Raw genomic sequence first — 25,569 nt, forward strand, 5'->3', positions numbered from 1 at the left:
AAACATTTCTATTAAAAAAAATGGTACGTCGATACATAAAGGTTCACAACTCCTGATTTAAACTTTCGTACTATTCTTAATGCATGTGAAATGAAAAGTATGAATTTATTATAAACATATTTATTTGCTTGCTTACAAAATTTACATGAATAAAAAAATTATACTAAATCGAGTTATACAAACGCGTATTAACTCAAACTAGTCACTAAGATGTCTTAGTTGTAATGGCAATATTGACCTATTATAACTTGAATCACAGAATTGGTAACTTCGGCTACTCGATACATAATCAATATTCATCATAATTTAAAATAATCACATGTAATAAATTAAAAATTCATTCGAAAAACAAAATATAAATAGATATTTTTTAATTTAAATTAAATTAATTTAGAAATTCTACAATTTTGGACATGTATGATTGTTGTTATTTACATCGTCATGTTTACTTGCCCTGGCCGAATGGGTTTGCGTTATTCTCGAAGGTAATCTTGGGCACAAACCCACTCTCACCTTCCACCGTGTATTCAACATTCATGAGTCTACCGTCAGGAAGCAATACTCGGTACCCTCCGACGACCTTACCCTGTGCATCACCGGATTCATTAGCGCCGAAATATAACGTCTTCTCTGGGTCTTCTACGTCGTATTTATATTCGTACTGTAAAAGAAATTTACAATTAAAATCCTGATGAGTTTAAATAATATCAAATGTCATAGGTATCTATCACTAATGTTTATAAAAAAAAAAGCGTCAATAGCTTAATGGTTAAGGGTATATATTTCTGATCTCGAGGTCGCGGGTTGGATCCCGCCATTCGACTACTGTCGTAAACCATAGCACAAGCCTTGAGCTTAGTTGGAATGGTATTATAAAAGAAAGATTAGTAAATTTATAAAAAAAAATCTAATTTTTTTTAATAAAAAAAATGCGAATGTTTATTTAGATGGATAAATGGATGGATGGATGTTTGAATGTATCTTCTGAACAGCTGAATGGATCTTGATGAAATTTATCACAAATGTAGAACACAGTCTGGAAGAACACATAGGGTACTTATTAAGTTTTTATTAATTCCGTTCGTATGGAGTTGGGTGCGACAGCTAGTCGGTTTATATAGGTTTGTGTAAAAATAAGTAAAGTTTTGAAAACTCCCACTATGAAGTAGTTATTAACACATAACTAATACATAGCATATATACATCACAATGATTAAAATTTTACAATTATAGTCTCTTGACAATGTTTCTTAGAAGTCACATTAGTTTTTATAGATATTAAAATGTACATTCATAAAATAATTCAACATACATATAAAGGTAAATTATTATAATAATACATACGAGTAACCTTGCTTACTTTATTACATGTATAAAGGAAACCTTGATGTGCTTAGATTGAAAAAAAAAGTCAATTTATATGAATGTTTTTGAAGAAGATTCGTGAGAAAATTCTACGCGTACAGTTTTAAGTTTAACTTGGTTTTTGTAGTTATATTCAAATAGGTTTTTTTTGGTGAATAACTTCTATATTACAACGACTAATACAGGAAGTTAAAAGTTCTTTTAAGTTTTAATTTATAAAAGCTATGTCGTAGTTTTTGTCTCACGTAATATAAAAATGTTTTGAATATGAGATTAATTTCAAATATTCTTAATAAATTATTTTATAAAATAGCTAGAATCTATTTAAACAATGAAATAATACTTCCGTCCATAAGAACTGTAAAAATATGTATATCAGTCTTTAAACTATGTTCTAGGTTAATTAATCAGTTAGGTCAGATTAAAAGACCAATCGGCTTTAGTTAAGACTGAATTTAAATATAGCAAGTTAATATACAGAATAAACAATACAAGAATTGTATTTACAACGGAAACTCATCAGTCCAATCATTTAAATTAATTGCAAATAAAACGATTATAGCAATTAACTTGTAAGTCCGTCTTGAGATACAGGACTAATGCAAAGCGTTAACACGTCTAATGCGCTATCAGGTCCATCTAAGTAACTTTGTATTATGTTAGCCATGTGAACAGTTGCTTGAGATCTAATTGGACGCAATCTCAAGCCTCTTTGTGACCTTATCTATAGTGATTGCCAACACCGAACAATAAAAAGCCAATGCATACAATGTACCTTGAGACATAAGAAGTGCAATTCCGTGCGATATATTTGTTCAAGTTCATATAAGAATACAAATACCGAATTTAATTAGTATACACGAAAGATTGTTTATGATAACATTTTATATTGTCACACGAACTTTGACTTGCGAAATTATTAACAATTAGCTCGAGAAATAACGCCTGATGAAAACGTTATTGGTCCTTCGATGACGATAGTATAAACTTTTATTTGGAACATTTCAAACAACAATACAAACTAAGCATCCTTTAATTTTTGGGCTGTCGTGATCTTTTTAAATTATTAAATTACATTTGACCAAACCTATTACATTGTAGAGTTATATAAAATAATTATAAACGTATATTGGTTCAAGCTTCTAAGTAATTCTCGATTCCTTTATCAAAATTTCAATTAATTATCAAAATAATTCCTTAACTACATTTATTTGCATTCTTTCACCTTCACACATATTTCAATTCACAGTTTGTCCAAAGATGTCAATCGTGATGAGTATTCAAGTATAAAAATGCCGGCGACCTTCCAAACAATCGTGCTACGAGTCTCACTCCATACTTCTAATGGCCTGTGAATTCTTCATTTAATTTATTCAGCATTTTATGTATTCTTAGACAACTAATGAGTTCCTTAAGACGCTGTTGATTCCTTTTAGAGACAGAGAAATGAAGATGATATTGAAATGTACTTTTGTTAACAGGTCGTTTTCTTTCTAGCCTTTAACGGTTGCATTTTTTTCCTTCTTTATTTTAAAGTTAAGAATTATTCCTTAGATAGATCGGCGTTGACGTTTATTTATTTGTATTTGGTTTGAGAATTTAAAGCTAACCATACACGTCGTTTTACAGACTTTCTCACGTAAACCTTATTTAACGGAACCTGTAAGAATTCATTGTGGCCAACCGCAAGTTAGCAAACAGCAAATCTGCGTAAGCGCATATTATCTTAGCATGTAATCTTGTTGAATGCCATCACTTACCTCTAAAATGTTAACATGACTGTACAACTTAGAAATCTCTCTAAAAAGAATTTAAATAAAAGTAAGAATTGATGCCTATCTCTTTCCCTCAGTGTGCAATTCCTAAGGATTCCAAAGTCTTCTGCCATCCTCTTACAATGTTGCCCAATCTTCCTAAATTGTTGCTTAAAATTGTCAAACTATTCTCAAATAATAATGATTACTTACTGGTGTGGGTGGTCCGTCTTCCTGTGGCGCAGGCGCAGCCAGTCCATGCCTCAAGCTGACGCACACAACCACTAACGCGCAGACCAGCATCTTTGTTGACGACATCTGAAACAAATTTGTGACTAAAGAAAGAGCTACATACATTCTAATCTTGATTAGGAATTGTATCTAGAATTTAAAGCAACTGTTAAGTAGTCTGCGAAAATCTTTTATTATTAATCTACAACATTGAATATACTTAATATCATCGTGGTTAGAAGACGGTTAATATACCATCGAAAATTAATAATTCATTGTGTTCATTAACTTAGGTCCGGGTGCATGCATTAAAGCTCTTTATCATGTTAACTAGGTCATTAAAATGACTGTCTTAATGATATGTTATTTATCGCTTTGTAGTCTTTAATTATAACTAGTGATTAATAATGGATTCATAAATAAAAAAAATGGAGGACATTTACCTGTAAATAACCAGTAAGTTATCTTAAGATTCATTTTGAATCACTGTAACTACATAATACGAATACGAATCCAAACAAAAGCTACTTAGTCATAGAGTCAAATTAAACGCTCGAGAATAGAATGAAAAATTAAACAGTAATTATGTATTTACTTAAATATATTTTTTTAATTTTTGAAAGTGTAAAACAGTGCACGTTAATTACCTTATCAAACATTTCTAAAGAAAAATAGCAAAGGCTACTCCTGAACTAAGGCGTAGCACTTTTTCATACCAGCACAAGTATTGTAAAAATTGCTAAAGTATGTTGATTGGTGTGATTAATTTTATAGTTATTTTATAAATGATAAATATTACAAATAATTTTTATAACTTGACATTTTATAACCTATAATGATATGTTATTATATATTAATAAAATATCATCACATATAATTGGATTCGATTGACTGTTGGTATGTATTTTGTATAAAAACTAAGATTCTAGTGTATTATATTAAGATTGTTTTTCTCGTGCCATGATCCTGACAAGACAAAAAAATAGGAATTAATATAAGTAGACACGGGTGTTTTATATAACAAATTTTAATATTAACTTTACGTAATTTATAACTTTAATTACATTTTAAAAACTAAGGTATGTTTGTTGTAATTAACAACAGAGGTTGTTATTTACATAAAGTCATAGATGTAATTGCTGTGGCCTTGTGTGATTGATTTCTGCAGACACAAGTCGAAGCCAATCTTACGTGAGAATTCGTAAATTAACGTATGTTCCAAAGAAATTCTAAGAAATTAAGACAAGTTAAAAATTACATTTTAAAATGTTACATCTAGAAGCTCTGCAAAACGAACAAAGAGCGAATTATCAACATTAATTAGCTTAATGTGCAATTTATAACATTGAGATTAATTTTGAATAGGTGCTTAAAATGTTAAAATTTAGATAAATGCAACTTAATACATCTTGTTAATTAGTACTGAAATTGACTTTGTACTTGTATAATCTGTGTCATTTTTTTGTAGACATTTTTTTTTAAATTTTCTTTATATATCTATCTATATCTATATATAAAAAAGAAAGTCGTGTTAGTTATAATATTTATAACTCAAGAACGGCTTTACCGATATGGTTGAAAATTGGTGAGGAGGTAGCTTAGAGCCAGGAGACGGACATAGGATACTATTTGTTCATTTTTTTTGAATTTATGCCTTGAAGAGCTGCTTTTTATTTAACTTACTAATATCATAAATGCGAATATTTCGAAAATTTAATATTTCATAATAATTAAATAAAAATATTTGTTATTTTTCAGTTTTGTGGTAAACTAGAATCTAAGTTGCTAACTCTCAAAGGCAAGCGGCTTAGTAAGATCTTTAACCTTTAACAAACTTACTAAATACACTTTAACCTATTGTATTTTTTTCTCATTTTCATTTTAGGATAATAAGGATAAGGATATGGTAGACTATAAAGTATTCTTTTATTTAATACCAATAAAAATGTTTTATGACGTCTATGTCATAAACAGATTCATTCAATCAATCGAATTATTTCGAAGGTGACCGAAACATATTAAAAGAAACTTACGAACAATAAAGATCTGCTGTAAAATTATATTGTTTGCAAAATTGTCTTTTTAATAAGAAAATTATTTTATGATATGCGTAAGATGTTTTGAGAAGGTTAGAGGAACACGGTCAATTATTAATGATTTATGATTGTATCATGTTTAATGGTTTTTTTCAATTGCTTTGAGATGTGATAAATTGTGTATTTCTGATCTCTTATTAATGAACGCAACCACTACCGCCTGCCAGACTACCTAGACTCTATCCGAAAGAGCAAGAAGGACGACATATCACAAATTCAGCTGACTGGAAATTCTTTCTCGAAAACGTTGCTACCTCCTATACTATTAGCTACTATGACATTTTAATAATTTACGGACTTTGCACAGTGAAAACTAACCTTTATTTAGAATCTATTGTTACACCATTAACTTCGTATATTTTTTTAAATTTAAATTGATAGAAGTCGGCACAGCTAATATTACATTAATTAGGAGATGAACCAGGGTGTGTCTAGTACCGAAATTACGCGGTAATCAAAGAAAAGTATTGGTGATAAGAAAAAAACTTGCGTGTGTTCGAACACCGACTAATAGTTATTTTCACTATTCATTTAGTTTTAATCGGATTCGGAACACGCGATTTTTTTGTCAGCAATACTGAACGCACATGCGTTTAACTATTATCAATTATATAAGATGATTTAACTTTTTTTGCTGATAAAAAGCGGAAGAATTGCACCTGATTGTCTATTCCTGCTGCCACACAGCTGTGTACAGTAGCGAAACTACAGCTAATTAGGAATCACATTTAAAAAAGTTATTGCTCAAAAATCTTTTGATTTAAACTATTTTTTAGGGTTCCGTACTTATAGGATCACTTTTTTGTCCGTCCGTCTGTCTGTCAAAAGACACTTTTTCTCTAAAAAACGTGAAGGTATCAAGCTGGAATTTACATATATCAAATACTCAGGTCTGCGTTCCCTTGCGGCTGTGAAGAAATAAATCTTCTAAACCAACGCAATCAAAAGATACAACCTTTTATATCGCAAATTTACGTTTTCGACATTCGCAAGGGAATCAAAACCTACAGGGTACTTCCCGTGAACTTAAGATCTTGAAATTTGACATGAAGCAACGTCGTATAGCACAGATAAAAGTAAAATTTCGAAAATCGTAAATTTTTAGTTCCATCATATAAAGAAAATATTTTAATAGCGCAATAGGGTACTTCCAGTCGACCTAGAATCTTGAATTTTTTAATTTTCGTAACATTAGCATAATTCCTCGATTCGATACAATTTATGTCATGTCACCACATAAACCGAAATACTTAAGTTACAGGCCTGCGATGCGATGAGGCGTAACTTGTCACTTGCCACTCAATAATCTCAGATATTCGGTGTTATTAAATATCGTGTTGACGTTAATTTTGTAAGACAATCCTAAACTATAGTCAAACCATGTTGTCAAGCGGTTTTACTCATCACCAGTCACATTAAAAACTTTGTTAATTATTTCATCAGTTGCGTAAATTTCGGAAGTTAAAAGAAAATCAATTGATGTTTTTACAAACGGGCGTTGCACCAGTTTTTATCCTTATCAACAATAATTAACAGCTTACAATTGTTAACTACGGCTTTGATGTGTTGCCGGAATTATGATATAACGTAACTGTTTTTTACATTGTTAGTTGAGACTGTACTTCTGCAGTGAAATACTTGCTTAAACTCGGTAAAAAATGTAATTCTACGACTACGAACTATAGGTAACATACCTAATTTACTTCTCTCCCTATCACAATGCAATCTAGCATATGAACCCTACTAGGCCAGCGTAGTTGACTAAGAGCTAACAAAGTGTAGGCACAGAGCTCCTCAGTGGGGACCTCTATGATCTCATGATGAAGATCCTTATTTTCGAATTTTTCAAAAACAAAAATCATTATCTAATAAGACTAGCAAATAATTTTAAACGTAATAATCATCCCTAGTGGAATTATAATTATTGAGAATAACTCAAAAACTATTATTAGATAGTTTTTAATGTTTCAAAAAATGGGACCAAATGACAACACGCCTTCCAAATAAAAAAAGAATTGTGAAAATTGGAAAACTAGGGGCGGAGTTATCGACGAACCAAAACATACGAATTAAGAACCTCCTCCTTTTTGAAGTCGGTTAAAAATCATAGTAAAACTTCAAAAACTCACCGTTGGTATATTTGAACACAAATGATACGACACAAAACACTACAAATTAATGCTGTTGACAATGGTGGCTGTTAGAGAGCTCGGCAGCGACTGATGTCGCGCCCCGGTACTGTCTGATACTTATATACGCACCCCACAACTCCCCTTACGCTTCGAGGTTACCACAATGTCGCCCTCTCGTGATGGATGTCCCTCTACACACGCACAACTCGAAAACTATACAACCAATAGCCGTGTCTAAATATCAACTCATTCCAATGCATATGTTATCCACTTATAAAATCTAGATATACATTGTGTCTTCACAACTGCATGTAAAATCAATTTAAGATACAAAATCATCAATGTACTCGTAACTACTCGATTAAGAGTTTTTTTTAAGTTCTTAAGAATCGCACGTTTTCGTAACTCAAATCGTTTTTCTACCGAAATTATCTGGTTGGTAATTATTTTGTAATGTCTTTTACGTGAAGATCGACTATCAAGCAATTAAAGCATAGTACGGGGTGACCGTGAATCTTCAATCATACTCAAATTTCCTAGCTAAATGAGAGATGCGTGGTCGGAAAAGCCTCGCCGGGCTACTATTAAAAAACAGTTTCATGTTAATGATATTATCTGTGTCAAAAGAACAAATACAGTAAATAAAAGATTGTTCATAAGATTATTGATCTTATGTTTTTATTAGAAAACGTGATTGTTTTTATTTTTAATTTTGCGGTAACAAAAAGTTAAGAGCAAAGGTCAACTTACAAAATTAGCACAATTCAGACAGATGTTCCGAGACTATTTTTTGCTTCATTGTTACTCAAACATTAATGAATAAAGAAGTATATTATTTAGTCCTGAATAGAACTTGTGAAATAAATGTAACATTTAATCGTATAAGTAGGACACAAGGAAGGACTAGGTCCTTTGAGGCACAACCCAGTGAAAGCAACACGCACTGTCATCTTTACTTCGTGATGAGGAAGTGATTCACATTTCTGTCCCTTTATATTCGACAAGCTTTTCGAACGTGTGCCGACAGTTCGTCTCGGTATACGAAAACATTTATAAAATAATCTAAAGCTTTACCTTCTACGTGTCTGCATCATCATGTCTGGCGGGGTTTGCCTTTTAGTTTTTACAATTTAGTTTGGACTTTTCAAAACTTTATCTTTATTTTTTGTACTTATTTATGAATAACCTTAGTACAAGCAAAAATCTAAATGTTTATCGAAAAATTATATCCAGTTTTTTTTTATTATGCGCACGTAAAATAAAAATAACATATAACTAATGCGGGGTTACTCATAAATCGGTTTTAAGGTAAATTCAATTATACTACCTCTGCGACATACAAAAAAAATAAAACGACATATGAATAATCCGCGATAAATCTGTTTCGAAACAGCGGTCCAGTGCATATGGATAAGAATGCGAATTTATGATGTTACCTGTACCCTAATTTCCATCACGATTAGTTTTTTGAGTTTGATCGAATAAAGAAGAACCAAAAATAATGTACGTATTATTAACAGTACTTGAGATTCTTCTCCGAGTTATCTTATTAGTTTTCTTATAGCGTTATCTGGTATATATAACGCTGCGGATCTTGTGTTCATTTAATATCTGTATCTAATATGCAATGTTAACATTTGTTCAGTTCATAGACAAAACTTACGTTCCAGTGTTGTCATTAAAGACAAAAATAGACAAGATAAGGCAGTGGATTTGAATATAAGAACGATTAGATTTTATTTTTCAAAATCGATTTTGTATACAACTAAAATTATAATACATTTAGCCGACTTCAAAAAGAAGGGAGGTTTCCAATTTGTCTGTATATTTTTGTTTCATATTTTTATATAAAAAAATGTCAGTAAGCAATCAAATCTTTTAAAAAAATTGTTACATGTAAATTGCCTATCAATTCCAAGTTTAAATGCTCGTTAAATCCTGTAACTTAAGCGCGCGTAATAACGGACAGTATTTGTATTTTATTTATATTTTCATGAATACTTGTTTCTTAGAATTCAAAAGGGCAAGGTTAATATTGCAACAATAGTATATATTATACCTATATTGTGTATCTTCTATGTAAAACTTAATACCACATGAACTTGCATTTACCAATAAGTGACACGAACTTATGGTCTAACATACAAGCGATTTAAAAATAAAAAAAAAAAGATTTTTAAATTTGGATTTAACCCACAACTATAACTGGCATTCTAATTATGTATACTCAATATTTCGCATTATTATAAAAATGAGTTTTTATATAAAATTTTATTTCAAAATCACTTTTAGTATCAATATATATAAAAATATATAATTTAAGGTTCGGAACATCACTAAAACAATGTGTCACAATGTTTGGGAGATAATTATAATCACAATTCAAAGGTAAAAATAACACTACAAGACATTTAAAAAATTTAAAGCACATTCCAAAACGCTTATCGATCGTTGCCTGTCCCACGGTTTTAGAAGTGGGTAAGGTCATAGTGGCATCGTTTGAGCCGCGTGTAGGTCTCGCGTCATTGCGACATGCAACGCTCGCGACGCCGCCGTCTGCCGCGGAATAAATACAAATGTCTCATGTCGTATTGCACTCTAAAATTAACTCCTTTAATTATAAATTAATTATTCAAGTATAGCAATAAAGATCGTACAAATTCATCATGTCATATCACGAGCACCGAAGTTGAACAAATCCCTAACGAGCCTTACAATATTTCCTCATTTCCATATTTCCGTCAATCGGAACTGGCTTCGACATTGTGTTTCGTTTTGTTACCTTATCACAGATACATTTTTTGGTTTCAGGTTGAAATTGATTGCTATCTTGCTGTTCAATTTGAAGGAGAAGAAGAGCATTTTCTTGTTCAAGCAACACCTTCTCTCGTGCTAAGGCTTTCCGCGTCAATTCGGCTTTAGAAATCTTTTGCCAGAGTCTTGTTAATCCGCAAGTCGTTGAAATTGCCTTCATAACTAAGGAATCATCTGATTGAAGTCTTCTCAAATTTGTTTTAGACTGTACAGGTGAATGGGGTATAGATAATCCAAATGGTAATACTTTTTCTCGTTGAGTTTCAAATTTCCGACACAATGCGGCAAGGCGTAGGATTTTCTCTCCTTTTTTATGTGCATCTCTTAGCCATTCAATGGTATTATCTGAAGCTTTCACTAAATTGGCCATCTGTTTTGTATCTGTTTTGCAGCCGTCGAATAATATTTGTTTTAAGCGAAAACAAGCTGACCTGTGTCTATCCCGACGGTCCCGAAACACAGCTTGTTTCGTACCAGATTCATACGCAGCAAGTTCATTTCGAAGCTTTCTCAGTAAGCCATCACTGTCAGCTATTTTTTTAGCCTGTGATGCAATAATGTCTGCCATCAAATTTTCTTTACGACGTAATCTTCGCACTGCTTTTTGATTTGCAGCGGTTTTCAAGACGTAATTTTTTAGAACAGCTTTGTAATCATCCCACATGGTGTTGTACGAATTCTCGAGATGGGAACGGAGATTTTCCCGTTCACTGGCATATTTGTTTCGATCCTCATCTTCTTTTACTAGGTTTTCACCCCGCGTTGTCCAAGCGAGTGTATCAGCTGTGGTGTGTCCATGGAAAATCAATAATTGTAAGTGTGTCTCTGCTGCATTGTGATCTGTTTTAATTTGGTTCGATTCTGTTTCACCCATCTTAAGTAAAGCAGCAGTTCTACGATCATTTTCTTCAGATATATTTTCGATACCAGTTAAAAAGTTTAAAATCATAGTGTCTATGGTATCACAAAAACTAGCAACGGTGCGCTGGAACTGATCGTCTGCTAAATTTATCAGATTCATTATGTTATTGATGTAATGGTTTTTCTTGTCCACAGTCCTATCAAAACTGTGCCAAAAGACCTCAATGTCTTGTTTGAAGACGGGTTCTTTTATCTTAAGCATCAAGTCCCTCCATTTTTTATCCAGTTCCCCTCGTCTCCGAGCCTGAGCTACCATTTCTCTTTTAAGTTCTTCATTTTTTAGTCTCTTCCTTTCTTCAGCCTCTGCTTTTAATTTCTCTAGCCTTTTGGCTTCCTTTTTTGCCTTTTTCTCTTCTTTAGTTAAAGCCATTTTTAAATATTTTCTATAAAATATGAAGTATAGCGTTGATAAGTGTGATTTATTTATGAATTTAAAACGTCAAAATAATGACAAAACGTCGATCGTATTTTTTAATAGCTATTATTACCAGCTAGCAAATTAATAATAATCATCCCGTTTATATACGAACTCCAGTGTAACGCAGCTGTAAATTTTTAATAAGACTATAGAACCAATGTAATTAAATCAATGAACGTTAAACAACAACAATTCTTTTACTATATCTTATGTTATAAATTATTATTCCAAAGTAAATCCAATTAAAAAATTTCAAAAACCAGTTTCATTTATCAGGATTTTCTTATGTAGGCAAGATATCAAGCCCTGGTCGGAGGATGTGAGCCACTGCAAAGCTACTTACATAAACGCTTAGCTGAAAATCTAAACAGTGAAGTGGCTCTGGGAACTGTGACCGACCTAGCGCAGTGCGTTCAATGGGTGCGTTCCACGTTTCTCTTTGTACGAGCAGCACGCGACCCCAAGATGTACCTAGGTCTACCGCAGTCAGCACCCACTGATCTTATTTCCAAAAAAATTGAAGGTATGTATCATCATAAATCGTTATCAAAACAGCATGAAAATTAATGATGTCATTAATTTAGACGAGTTTACGAACTATTTAAAAATGTCTAACAAGCAACAATTATAAGATCTAAGAGCCATGAAAAGGTCTACTCTACATGGAATTCCGTCTTCACAAAATGCCGACGTAAATTAGCAGCATACCGTTTCTGTATTTAAACGGTAAGATATTTGTTAGGCATCTATGGTATGTGGATGAATATTCTAATTTAGTCGTCAAAGGTTTGAGTGTCATCAAGTTAAGAGATAATATTAATCTCCTATAAAAGGAATAAGCCAAGAGAATACTCAGAGTCTTTTATACATCGATGATTAGCACCTTTATGATTTAAATGTCTTTCATCGATCTGCCCTTGTCATTGACAAGAGCAGATTGCCTGCTGTATTGACGGAGCGTTGGCACAGTATGTGGTACTACTCCATAAATCTCTATCAGAAGTCATATCTGAATACATCCCCTTTTTACACATACCCTCTTTCACACAATTCATCCATACTTTCTTAGGTCTAGTTGGAATTTTATTTAATTATGCCTTTTGTTGTTCGTTAAAATTCGTTAAAATAATTTATATGCTACCATTGCACTATGTATCTTGCAATTTATGAATCCGCTACTAGTTCCGGATCATGACGAATGTGTGTCGAAAGAACGTGCCATCTTAAGTTTTATCAAGGCATGCGATCTCAGGCAAGCAGTATAAGTGAAAGACTGTAAGCGTTTAAGATTTCGAATACAATTTTATTATCAATACCGTTATTCTTCTAGCAATCTTTCTTTACTTCTCAATTTCTAACATATTTATTATATCAACAGTGTCTTTGTAAAACTGTTAATTTGTAAGATTGAATATTAATTTCGCTTTCTGTTTAACATTTACGACGATATAAATAATTGTACTTCAATCTGTTGCATACCCTTTTAACTATAAATTGTAAAATGTCATTGAAGACACTTTAACGAGCTTGCATTAAGATTTATGTCACGTGGCCATATTTTATTGAAAATTAAATTATATTTGGACTTTGAAGTTTTGAACGGTTTCTGGTAAATTGAAGGATCCTTTGAATCTCTATAAATTTCTTTAGAATTATGCATGAAAGCTGTGAACGGATTAGAAAGCTCAGGTCTCATAACAAAGGACGAAGTTTGCTGCATACAATCAACAGAGGCTGGCCGTCTGCTATCGATTTACTATTTGGACTTGGATACGATGAAACGTATAATGAAAGTAAGTGCATTTCTTCATTAGGAAGGCATTAAGATGGTAAGTAGTGATTGCACTTACAATTAAGTATAATATCGGACTATCCTTTTTCACAACATAGTACTTATGTCCTCTTTCGTCGCGACCGTGGTGCCGAGCGGACGTCTTTAGCTGCTCCGTGTCGTTTTTTATATAAATACATAAAATCTAAACGCACACAAGTGCATTATTAGCAGTATTAATATTCAGAAATAGGCGTTGTCGTCGGTGAGTAATACCAACCTACGTAACACTTCATTAAGGCCGAAGGCCACCCATGACCACGACAGTGTCCATGCGAAAAGAGTGCATCTATTAACAAAATAATTGTCCTCCTGCTCGTGCGCATCAAGGCCACGCCCTATATTGAATGACGTCGCACCTGTTGCGCCTGTGTGCTATGAACTACACCCACACAAGCGTTAAGTCATTAGCGAAATAGGCCTACACTACTTTGATTGCGCGCCGTCGGCAGTATGATCGGCTCAACTGATCGTTCTCTGACTCCGAGATCGGACTCCTCTTCGCGTCTTCCATCCGAATCGATCTCTTCGAAAGGGTCGGATGAAAGACAAGACAAGCCACAAGCGTTCCAACGCCCGCACAATAGAAAACGAGGCGGCGCCGCGGAAGAGAAAAGTGAATTTGCAGTTTTTAAAGATGAGATGAGGAAAATGATGTCGGACATGACTAAATCACAAAGTGCGCGGCTGGATAAGCTGGAAAACCACTTAATGACAGTGAAGTCTCAAGTTGAAGGTCATATGAAAGATCTCAGATCGCAAGTCGATCAATCTATTCAAGACCTGGGAAAAAGCCTTGACATCCTAGCAGATCAATTAAAATCCATTGAAGATAAGTTTTCTACCTTAAATGCGGAACGAACCGTTTTTGAAAAACGGACATCGGTACTTGAAGAGCGATTGGATACTATGGAACGCTTTTCCCTAAAAACAGCCGTCGAAATAAGGAACGTGCCTGGTAAAACAGCAGAATCCAAATCCAATCTCTTACAAATTTTCGAGCGCCTATCTAATACCTTGGATGTACAAATAGAGAAGAGTGAATTAATGGATATATATCGATTGCCAGCTAAAAAAGACTCCATCACGTCTACAGTCGTTGTCGAATTTACCAATACTTGGGCTAAAATGGATGTGCTAGCAGCAGTCACAAAGTACAGAAAAAACAGATCGGATCAACTAAACTCAAATCACCTTGGTATCGTCGGGGAAGTCGTTCCAATTTACATATCGGAAAGATTAACAGCAAAAACTAGAAGATTGCACTTTCTCGCCAGAGAATTGGCAAAGACAGAAAAATTCGTTCACTGCTGGGTTAAAAATGGCAAAATATTTCTACGAAAAACGGAAGGGGCGCCGTACATTGTCATTAAAAATGAAGATCAACTACATTCATTGAGAACACAAAATAAAATAATCTGACTATATAGTACAATTTTAAAACGTATTTGCATAACATATAACGCCATGAATGTTATCTTGTTTGTTCTATTTATAAATATCATATGTAAACACACTTCACCAAAACACAAAAAACAATACACACTGAAAACCACAATTAACTTCCAATCATTCCTACGTCACTCTTATATTTACACACGCTACTACCCCATCATAGAAATGTACGATGATAGACACGTTTATAAAACGCACCTTTGTTCTCAAATCCTTATACCATACAAGTATGATAAACATGACATTAATGTCCTTTATTACTTAAGCTTAACCTGTAAACACTGCTACTATCTAAACACCGATACACTGTACCGCCTATTATTACTACTGCAATCCACCGTACGGGACCACTATAAACAACTCATTTATAAAAAATTTACAAATAAATATATTGAAAGTGGCAATCTATGTGCCATATTACTCTTATTTACGATGCATTTAAGTGATTCTATTACACATAACATTATCAATGTATATAAGTATGTTGCAACATGTTTCAGAATAAATCTTAATATTAACTATCTTATTTACAATGTTATCAAGATCAATTTTATATTAACATCTAATACAGTTACTAGAAATTACAGTAAAATTGCAATATCATTCCTCCAGTACTATAAACTTAATGATAATTTCTGTTGTTACTTAATAATACAACACGTGTATTCTTTTCACAATAATAATATATGCTTTAATCAAATTGAACCTCTATTGACATGTAGTAAGGTACATAATAAAATATTGATAATAATTTATAAAACAGACAGCCCTGAACATATTATGTCCACACATTGTTTGAAACGAATACTTATTTACAGTTACCTACAATTAAATTCTATATATTTATAATGGATCACACAATCTCAATAATTAATGATAACATCGATAATATTATACCATCAAAGTCACAAACCTGCGTACCTGAAGAATGTAACTCATTAATAAAATCACCAACACATAAACTAAAGATTCTCACACAGAATATAAGGAGTGTTTCGTGCAATTTTAACGGATTATTATTACTTCTTTCGAGAGTAGCAATAAATCCAGACATCATTGTTCTTACAGAATGCTGGCTCAATAATTCTTTATATATCCCGCAAATAATGGGGTACAATACTATAAATTCTAAACTTTTGAAAAACCAAAACGATGGTGTAATCGTATACACTAAACACGAATTACATTGTGATTCCTATGAAAATCAACTTTCAGATGCTACCTGTATTATAACTAAAATAAATAATAGTATTATCCTTATATCCATTTATCGATCGCCATCATTTCATAATATAGCGCCATTCCTTAAATCATTAGAAGAACTATTAATCTCATTTAAAAATTATAAAAACGTTGTAATTACTGGTGATTTGAACATTAACATAGCACCTGGTCCATCTGATAATAACGCAACAGATTACTTGAATTTTGTTGGCAGTGCATGGTATACTACCTGGTCACACACAGCCAACAAGGGATAATAACTGTCTAGATCACTTCATGTTGCGCACTACACTTAACTGCCAAGTTCTTGTTGTTCAAAATAGTCTCACTGACCACGATACTATACTTCTAGTCATGGATACTAAGACAAAAAATCCTTTTATCAGTAACATGGTAACCAGGACTAACTACAAAGAAGTTTCTGAATCAATTGAAACATCAGACCTTTCAAAAATATACAATATTACTGATTGTAATTTGGCCACTGACTATTTTATAAACATTATAGCTAAAGCAATTACCAGTAATACCACGGCTTTAACTAAATCTAGAAACATGACGACAAAAAAACCCTGGATCTCGATAGGACTATTAAGATGTATAAAAAACAGAGATCGGATGCATATAAAATTAAGAACTCAACCTAATAATGAAATTCTTATTAAGACATATAAACGATATAGAAATTACTGTAAAACTCTTCTTAAAAAAGCTAAAGCCAATTATGAAAGAGAACGTCTAAAGGAAGCTAGTAAAACGAGAAATATGAAATTGACGTGGAAAGTATTAAACGAAATAACGCACTTTAAAACAATTCCCAAAGTATCACAAGATCTTATACAAAATAACGTAAATTATAAAAAAGCAGTCAACGACGTGAATAGTTATTTTGCTAATATAGGTAAAGCCCTCTCAGATCAAATTATTCCTGACATTGGTAGCGATAGTCCACAGTCAATCAACAAAACAGTAAATTCTATTGTCCTAACAGATACAAATATATCTGAAATTTTTAACACCATTAACTCGTTGAAAGCAGGTAGTTCGGTGGGCTGGGATAATATTCCTTCTACTGTGCTACGCCAGAATAGTGTCGTACTTGCACCTGTCTTAACACACATTGTTAATCTTTCCTTACAAACTGGAGTGTTTCCTAAATCTCTCAAACATGCCATAATTATTCCTATACACAAAAGTGGTGATAAAAAGATTGTTGGTAACTACAGGCCCATTTCCCTTTTAACATCTATATCTAAGGTTTTTGAGAAGATAATTAACAATAGATTGGTCAATTATCTAGAAAAGAACAGCATGTTTTCCTCCAATCAATTTGGTTTCCGTAGAAATAAGTCAACTTCTCATGCTGTACTTACCCTAACTGAATTTGTCGCCAAAAATCTTGATATTAGAAAGAAGAGTATTGCTCTATTTTTAGATCTTGCAAAGGCATTTGACACAGTGTCAATCCCGATACTTTTAAATAAATTAGAGGGTCTTGGAATCAGAGGTACACAACTTAACCTATTCAAAGATTACCTTACGAATAGGACACAGAGCGTAAAGATAGGACCTCATATAAGTGACCCCTTAACTGTTAGCTGTGGTGTTCCGCAGGGCAGTATACTAGGGCCTACCCTCTTTCTTATCTATATAAACGAGCTTTGCAACCTCCCAATTGGTCGGGGAATTATTATAACTTACGCTGACGACACAGCTTTAGTAGTCCATGGAGACTCATGGCCTGATGCTTTTGCAGCAGCCCAGGAAGCGTTTAACAACGTCTCGAAATGGCTTAGAAATAATAAATTAACATTAAACATAGAAAAAACAAAGTATATAGCATTTTCCATTAAGAACCCTCCATTTTTTGAGTCCTTCCCCCTATTTGCACACACCTCATCTACCTGTCAAAAGTCCTTCTCGAGTGTCACCTGTAAATGTCAGACCATACAAAAAGTTGATTCAATTAGATACCTTGGCGTAATTATTGATAAAAAATTGTCCTTCACGGAGCATATAGACCAATTAACTCAGCGAATCAGAAAATTAACAGCAGTTTTTAAAAACATCAGAGATTGTGCAGATAAAGACGTCACTAAAATATTGTATTACTCTCTGTGCCAGTCTGTGCTATGTTATTGTATTTCATCTTGGGGTGGTACAAATAAAACGCATCTTCTGCCTTTAGAGAGAGCCCAACGAGGTATACTAAAATGTAGTACAAACCGTCCATACAGATACCCAACAGCTAATCTGTATAGGGAATGTAAAGTTCTTACAGTAAGACAATTATACATACAGACTCTTATCCTGCATCAACACTCATTAATGACATACAAAAAAGATTTAGTCTCCACGCAGCGCTCCTTACACAGCATATGTGAAGTTCCAAGAGTACGAACCATGTTTTCTGGAAAATTTCCATACTTCCTGGGCCCATGCCTATATAACAAAATACACAAAGAAAACAAAATACTCAATCTTACCTCCTTAAAATGTAAAAACTTATTATTCCATATACTTGTAAATCTAAACTATGCAGATACTGAAAAACTCATTGATTTTATTATATAGAATCCTAACATTTTTCTCTCAGAAATATACATTCACCCACGAACATATACATCCACTCGTACGTACATAAACACGCACAAATATTTACATGCAATATTAAGCTATTTTAATTATAATTTTTTCTCTTTTTTTGTAATTCTTAAGTAAGGCAAGCAATCGCACAATGTAACTAACATATTACTTATACTATAGCACTAAGACGAAAGAGACCTGGCTCCTATAATACGGGTCTAGAACCTAGTTTAGGAATCAGGCGTACTATTACTATGTAATTTTATCATAATTTTTGTTGCCTAAATAAACGATTTTTATTATTATTATTTATTATTATTATTATGTAACAATTAACTTCTTAGTATAATTGTATCGTAATAATAATGCGTTAGTAGTTAGCAAATCACTGTAACGTAATTAACCCCCAGACTTCAAAATATCCCCTTACCGCCCCTCCAGTCTAGACTAGACTCGACACTCATCCATTGTAAATATCCTTTGTTCGCTTCGTATTTTATAATCATTCCACCAAAGACTTAACTGCGTTTGCTTTACTTTATCTTTAACTGAATGAAAAAGTAAACCTTAGGTTACTTATTGCTAGAAAAGCTTTAAGAAAAAGCTTTTCATTAGTGGAAGAATTTTGAAATCCGTTAAGTAATTTTCCTTTAACTTCAGCTTAAAACTTGATGCTATTTTGATACGTATAAATATAGATTCTGTATGAATAAAGCATACACCAATTAATGCAAAGGTACGGATGACAAAAAAAAAACAAAACCGACTAAATCAAAGGAAAAAAAAAGTAATACAGCACCCGATTTACCTCATATTTGTTTTAGCAACTTTTTTTGTTTTATTTTTTAAATATGACAATTTGATATCCGTTGATCATTAGTTTAAAAAGCTTTTAAGATTTGCTCATATCTACGGAGAGGACTGGCTCATTTGTATATCTAAAATATTAATTTCGTGGTGTCCCACGTCACTTTATTTATTGGGTTATCTAATTTTAAATGTCCTTATTATTTCGTTAAATAAAGAATTTTTATTTCTATTAAATTAATCTTTTATATTAGTGACACGAAATCTAAAAAAAAAATGCTACATAGATGCTGATATAAAAAAAAGTTAAATAAGTCTAAAATATTGGTAGTACAACAATATGAGTCGAGAAATTCAAATGATCATATTTTAGTAACATTTAAGAAAATATGTAATGAAAAGTTACTCAAAAAAAACTTAAAACTTCAAATCTTGACTCAGTTCAAAGTAATATATTGCGACTCTGTATTTCAAAGTAACATGATATTCAAATAAGAATACATTTTTGGGTCTAACTGATGTACCCAAAGAATTGGGTACATTGACCTGTACCTAACATAAGCGGCTCTTTTATCCTTGTATCAAGATAAAGACATAGAACGTTAGAATATTTTGGTATAGAACCCGTTGGTTTTAACAATCTAAGCAATCTTTTCGCATAGATAAAAGGCGACGAGTCTCTAGAACAGTTATTATGGGTTGTGTGCGAGAGTCACGAACTATCTGATATGCACCTCCGCGTCGACGAACGGAGATGCCTGAATGCTCTCAACAGAAACAATACAGCCGCAACTATACGCTTTCCTATGAAGGGCAAGATCAATACGAGACAGATGAAACTTAACTGGTAAGATTTTCCAACACGTTCTGTCTATAGCTACTATGGGTTTTAATAGACAAAACATAATTATCTCATTTGTTTAAAGAAATATGAGATTATATTACGTTTATGTCACAGTGGAAACTTACGGTTAGATTGTATGTACAAATCATTTGTCATTAACTATAGCGTATATAAGCAACAGCTTATTTAAATTGAGTGAATGAAAAATCTATTTACTTATCTATAAAGATGTAATAAGGGGAAGGTAAGGTAATGGAACGTACGTCTTGAAATAAGACCTGCAGCACTGCACAAGTCAGACGAAACGCAGATATTCATAACAATGTAAATACAACCGGAACAACCACATAATATACTATTGTAAAATAACTCGCCGCTGCCGGGTATGTGGTTAGCAAAGGTAATCAAAGATAACTTAAACGATGCGTTCTGTGTTCACCCTCGGGAATCACAAAACATATTCCCTCGAAGGTGAGAAATGCGATAAAGTGCATCCTTAGATTAAATGTCTAACATCCATTTAGTGATTCTAAATGCTCTATACAATATTTGCTTAGTAGTACTGTATTATAAAACTAAATTCAGGTTAGTTCTAAGTTCTGTTTAATTCCCGATAGATGTGGAAGATTAACTATTCCACTATACTACTTAGTCATGTCTTTGCAAGCTAAATAAAGAAGATAATTCAAAGCTCATGTTGTCAATTTTGCTTTATTATATATGTAAACGTATAAAAACATATCTTATTCTACTTGTCTTGTGTATCGCAGCATCATCCAGGCAGTCCTCGGCTGCTTGCCCATCCATGAACCTTCCTTAAACCAAGAGGCCATCAAGATAATGCGAATCGCTGTTCGTATTTGCAAATGTAAGCATAATAAATACATTAATCCATACTTTATATCAAAACCAGAGTACTACTTTGCTAAATAAATGTTATAACTTTATAGCCCTTCTGCTTTTGGGCAACTCATTTTACATGGCATATTTTGTTCGATGTTATATTGAGTTTCTCATTATATTATTTTTATATTTTACAATAAACAGAGCCCATGGCCACATTCAAGTATTGACAATTGTCAGAAAAAGTTCGTACTAGATAATTATTTTCATACTAGCTGGCACCCGCGACCCTATCCGGGAGTAATTAAAAAAACATAATTAGTGGTCATGTGTTCTTCCAGACTTTGTTTAATATATGCCAATTTCATCGCGATTTGTTCCGCCGTTAAATTAAATATATCTACTTAAAGCTCAACCAAAAGATTTATTCATTTAAATAAATTATTACCAATTTGTAATCATATATTGTGATTAGCCGCACCTAGAAATATGTCTAAAACAGACAAACAAGGCCACGGCTTCGCTTATATTACTTAAATGTCCCAATTGTATCTTTGTCATAAGATATGAGCATGAAATGTTAAAATTGAACGTTATTTAAAACTAACCAACTCTAACTTACACGCATTTGGATTGTCGCAAAAATCCTTTTTCATTTTAATAATGTAAATACACATAACTTTTATTTAAGGTTTAGTATCGTATGTAACTCGACCTAACGCGTTGAAGACTTTCCCGCAAAATTACCAGGCTATATTGAATGCTATAATTTTGGCGAAATGCATGGAATCACAAATTTGGGAGAATTCAAAATACGTGAGCAAACAACTGAAAGGTATTGGTCCGACTTACAGTGCATTGCTCGCTACTGCTGGTAAAATCAATTTTATGTTACTAGAAGAAAGTCATCCCCGAGATTTGGAAAGGGTGAGTCTTTTTCGTGGTATATATCTATATCTGATCGAAGAGGCTGTACTCTAAAATAAAATATAGGTGAAACCTAAAAGTTGGTAAAAAGGAAATTCTTACACGGGGCCAACTAAGGTCTGGAGACCCCTAAATTACGTAGGGTAAAGTTTTGAAAATTACTATAAGTCTTATACATTCGGCAGTAAGACAACAAATGGCAATGTCTTTTACTAGCAGCAGTAGAGTTATAGTAATATTGCCGAATATTATTTTTTATCTACAGATAATGAACAAAGGTCCGCCGGCTGGTAATATTCTGCGCAAACAAATAAGTTTACTACCAAAATATCAACTATCAATAACACCGATAGACGAAAATAGCGTAAAGATACAACTAATACTCTTAAATCAAACGTTTTTGTCTGAGAACCTGGATCATTTGACTGCCGGTGCCAACCACAAATCTTATATAATAATTGGAGATTCCGAAAACTACCTATTGATATTAGCATCGTTCAAGTAACTATTAAAATCTACAATTAAATTGTATCATTTAGAATTAGATTTACGTCATTTATTTTTTTTAATTTTCCAGAGACAAAGACTTAATAACCATTTACAATGGCGAAATCACATATCAAACTGTAAGACGACATCACTTTGAGCACAAAATTATGGCTCATTGTATTAGTTCCAATTTCGGTAAGGAAATGGTTTATTGTGTTCTTACATAGTGTTGATTTACATGCAGTCAATGAAATTTCTGAATGTCAAGATAAATATTAAATTTTTTTTTAATTTCAGTGGGCATTGATGTGTACTCTGAATATCTTTTTCAAGGACTGGACTTATTCTACTCAAAGGATATACCAATGTCTTCAAAAGAGAAAACAGATATCAAAAATAATAAACAAATGACCATAACGGATACTTTTAAAATACGGAAAAGAAGAAACCACGATCCCGTTCAAACGAATACTGCAGAAAAAAAGAAATGTGATTTTGCTATAATAGAACAAATTAAATCCTTCACTCAATCACATGATAAATTACGCAATGTAATTGAAAGAGAAAAAAATGAAGACGATGAAAAGTTTAGTGATTTACAGCAAAATAGTTTTGATGTGGATATAGTTAATGACGATCAAATTTTTAAGAATTTTGATGAAAGTAATATAGAAAAGGACGATGAACAAATAAATGAAATTTTAAATGTAATCGATAAAGAAATTCTGCAACAAGATAGACCTAACTACAATATTACTCAAAAACAGGTGCTAGTTGTACCTAACCCTTTTAGTACTATGAATGTGAGAAAGAAAACTTATGATCTAGAAGTTGAGACAGCAAATTTTATAACTAAAAGTTTTAACAACACAATAGACAAACAGAAAAATTTTAATGATATTGATAAATTACAGAAGAAAGCAAATTTTACGAATTTTAGTGAAAATAACAAAGAAGAGGACGATGAACAAATAAATGAAATTTTAAATAAAATCGATAACGAAATCTTGCAACTAGATAGACCTAAGTACAATGTAACTGAAAAACGGGTGCCAGTTGTGTGTAATCCTTTTCGTATTGTGAAGACACCAAAAACTAAAGCTGCATGTTTTAATAAGACAATACAAAAAGAAAAAAACAACTTTAATGTTATTGATGAAATACAAAAGAAAGCAAACAGTATGAATAAAAATGATGATATAATTGTCACAGATGATCAAAGTACGTTTGTAAATACTGTTAAAAATCATATTAATCAATATTTAGAAAAAGCTAAACAAAGTCGTAATGTAGGAAAACAAGTTCTTGATTTGGTAGAAATAAGTCCCAATAAATCTTTCTGTGAAAGGAATACCAATCTAAAACAAACCATTGTCTCCAGTGATAAAGACCTTTCAGTAACTAATGACCAAAAGAATGCTTATTTTACTGTCAAAAATATCCAAGATACTTCAAAAAGCAACGAAAACGACAATGCTGTTTTAATTTATGAAGATAAGAAAAATACTGAAGGATTTAAATTATCACAAATTCAAAAGAAAGGCTTGGACAATACAATCGTCACCGAAATTCCGAATATTAATATTACCAATAATGTAATACCACACCATGAAAATAAGTCAAGTCTAACTCATCATGACCTCGATGAACTTGAATTCAAGAGATTCGAAGAGGGTGATTCAAATTACATTAACACTCTCAGTATTTGGAATAACATTGAAAAAGACGAAGCTACATCAAACCATGCAAATGAGCTAAATATATCAAAGGATTTCTTTGCATTAGAAGAGTTACAAAATAAGCATGATAATGACACAATTTCCAACGCCGTTGTTAATATCTATCCAAAAAATCTCAATTCCTTAGACTATGAAACTAAATCCAGCAAAAATAACGATATGGATTATCACAATCTAAAAACCAGTGCAAATTCTAAAAGAATACCTAATGTAGAAAATGTAAACCATAATACAACAAAAGACTGTAACTTACAAAAACTAGAAGAAAATGAATTAAATTACAACGTTGTCGGAACTAATAATGAAGATAAATTTGGCGTTAAGACAAGTTTAAATTCAGATCACATCAAATACTTAGAACTAAATAGTGTCGATAAAAGAATGACATTTGAGTATTCAAATGATAACGATGAATATAAAAAGGCCTTGGTTCCAATTTTATGTTCTAATGTTGCCAATAATGTTTATGAAAACCGCGAGCTTTGCCCTAACAGTACTTTAGAACCAGTAGCTCCAAAGATGAAAGATATATTACTCGATTCTAAAAATAATGATATCCCTTTTCAACCATATTTCAACAAACTATTAGATAATACTGTTTCCTCCGGATGTGATTACTTGAAAGCGTATTCATTTTCCAAAACACAAGTTAATGTATGCACGAAAAGTAATACTGAAGTTAATTATTGCGTTATAAGTAAAGTTCAAATTGATTTTGACATTATTAAAAATCAATCTACCTTAGAAAAAGGTAATATTATGTCCATTGAAGAGGAACTCACTAACATTTTAGTGGACAATAAATTAAATGAAAGTTCTAAAATGGAAAGTGTACAAACGAATAATATTCATAATAATCAAGAAAATTTCATCACAATACCACGAGAATTTAAAGAAAGCTCTCCATCATCAGAAAAATTGAACGAACGTTGTGAAGAAAAGCATAAGGAACAAAATTACTCCATTCCTAAAACTTGTCCCACAGTTAAAGACATTATCAACAAATACCAAAAACTAGCCTCCAGGTAATTTCAACTGACGTATAAAATAATGTGTTTTTATTTTATCAGAACAATAGACTTTACGTTTTAAT

General features: G+C 32.3%; 4 protein-coding genes across 4 annotated transcripts in view; 2 read left to right on the forward strand and 2 right to left on the reverse strand.

Annotated features, from left to right (window-relative positions):
• Positions 1-25,505, forward strand: part of LOC106115414 (probable ATP-dependent DNA helicase HFM1) — a 30,461-nt gene extending 4,956 nt beyond the window's left edge. The window contains exons 12-19 of the mRNA XM_013308767.1: positions 12,023-12,254; positions 13,382-13,524; positions 20,297-20,481; positions 21,249-21,346; positions 22,013-22,248; positions 22,514-22,749; positions 22,826-22,932; positions 23,035-25,505. Coding sequence (XP_013164221.1) covers positions 12,023-12,254; positions 13,382-13,524; positions 20,297-20,481; positions 21,249-21,346; positions 22,013-22,248; positions 22,514-22,749; positions 22,826-22,932; positions 23,035-25,505 — 3,708 coding nt within the window. The remainder of the gene's footprint in view (positions 1-12,022; positions 12,255-13,381; positions 13,525-20,296; positions 20,482-21,248; positions 21,347-22,012; positions 22,249-22,513; positions 22,750-22,825; positions 22,933-23,034) is intronic.
• Positions 105-7,634, reverse strand: CPH5 (cuticular protein hypothetical 5). Its single transcript, NM_001312466.1, is given in 3 exon segments — positions 105-661; positions 3,333-3,437; positions 7,576-7,634. Coding segments are annotated over 2 exon segments (321 nt in total). The 5' UTR covers positions 7,576-7,634; the 3' UTR covers positions 105-445.
• Positions 9,928-11,698, reverse strand: LOC106115495 (coiled-coil domain-containing protein 65). The gene has a single exon (XM_013308905.1). The coding sequence runs from the start codon at positions 11,681-11,683 to the stop codon at positions 10,280-10,282; it is 1,404 nt and encodes a 467-aa protein (XP_013164359.1). The 5' UTR covers positions 11,684-11,698; the 3' UTR covers positions 9,928-10,279.
• The window catches only part of LOC106115502 (uncharacterized), a 1,833-nt gene continuing 1,581 nt past the window's right edge, over positions 25,318-25,569 (forward strand). Inside the window, exon 1 of the mRNA XM_013308916.1 lies at positions 25,318-25,501. The gene's annotated coding sequence lies outside the window, so the exon portion shown is untranslated. The remainder of the gene's footprint in view (positions 25,502-25,569) is intronic.

This window comes from Papilio xuthus, unplaced genomic scaffold (genome assembly GCF_000836235.2).
Source record: "Papilio xuthus unplaced genomic scaffold, Pxut_1.1 DF827789.1, whole genome shotgun sequence".
Lineage (NCBI taxonomy): Eukaryota > Metazoa > Arthropoda > Insecta > Lepidoptera > Papilionidae > Papilio > Papilio xuthus.

Bases quoted from the DNA above. Each gene is read 5' to 3' on its own strand.
- LOC106115495 (XM_013308905.1), bottom strand. From the start codon at position 11,683: ATGGCTTTAACTAAAGAAGAGAAAAAGGCAAAAAAGGAAGCCAAAAGG.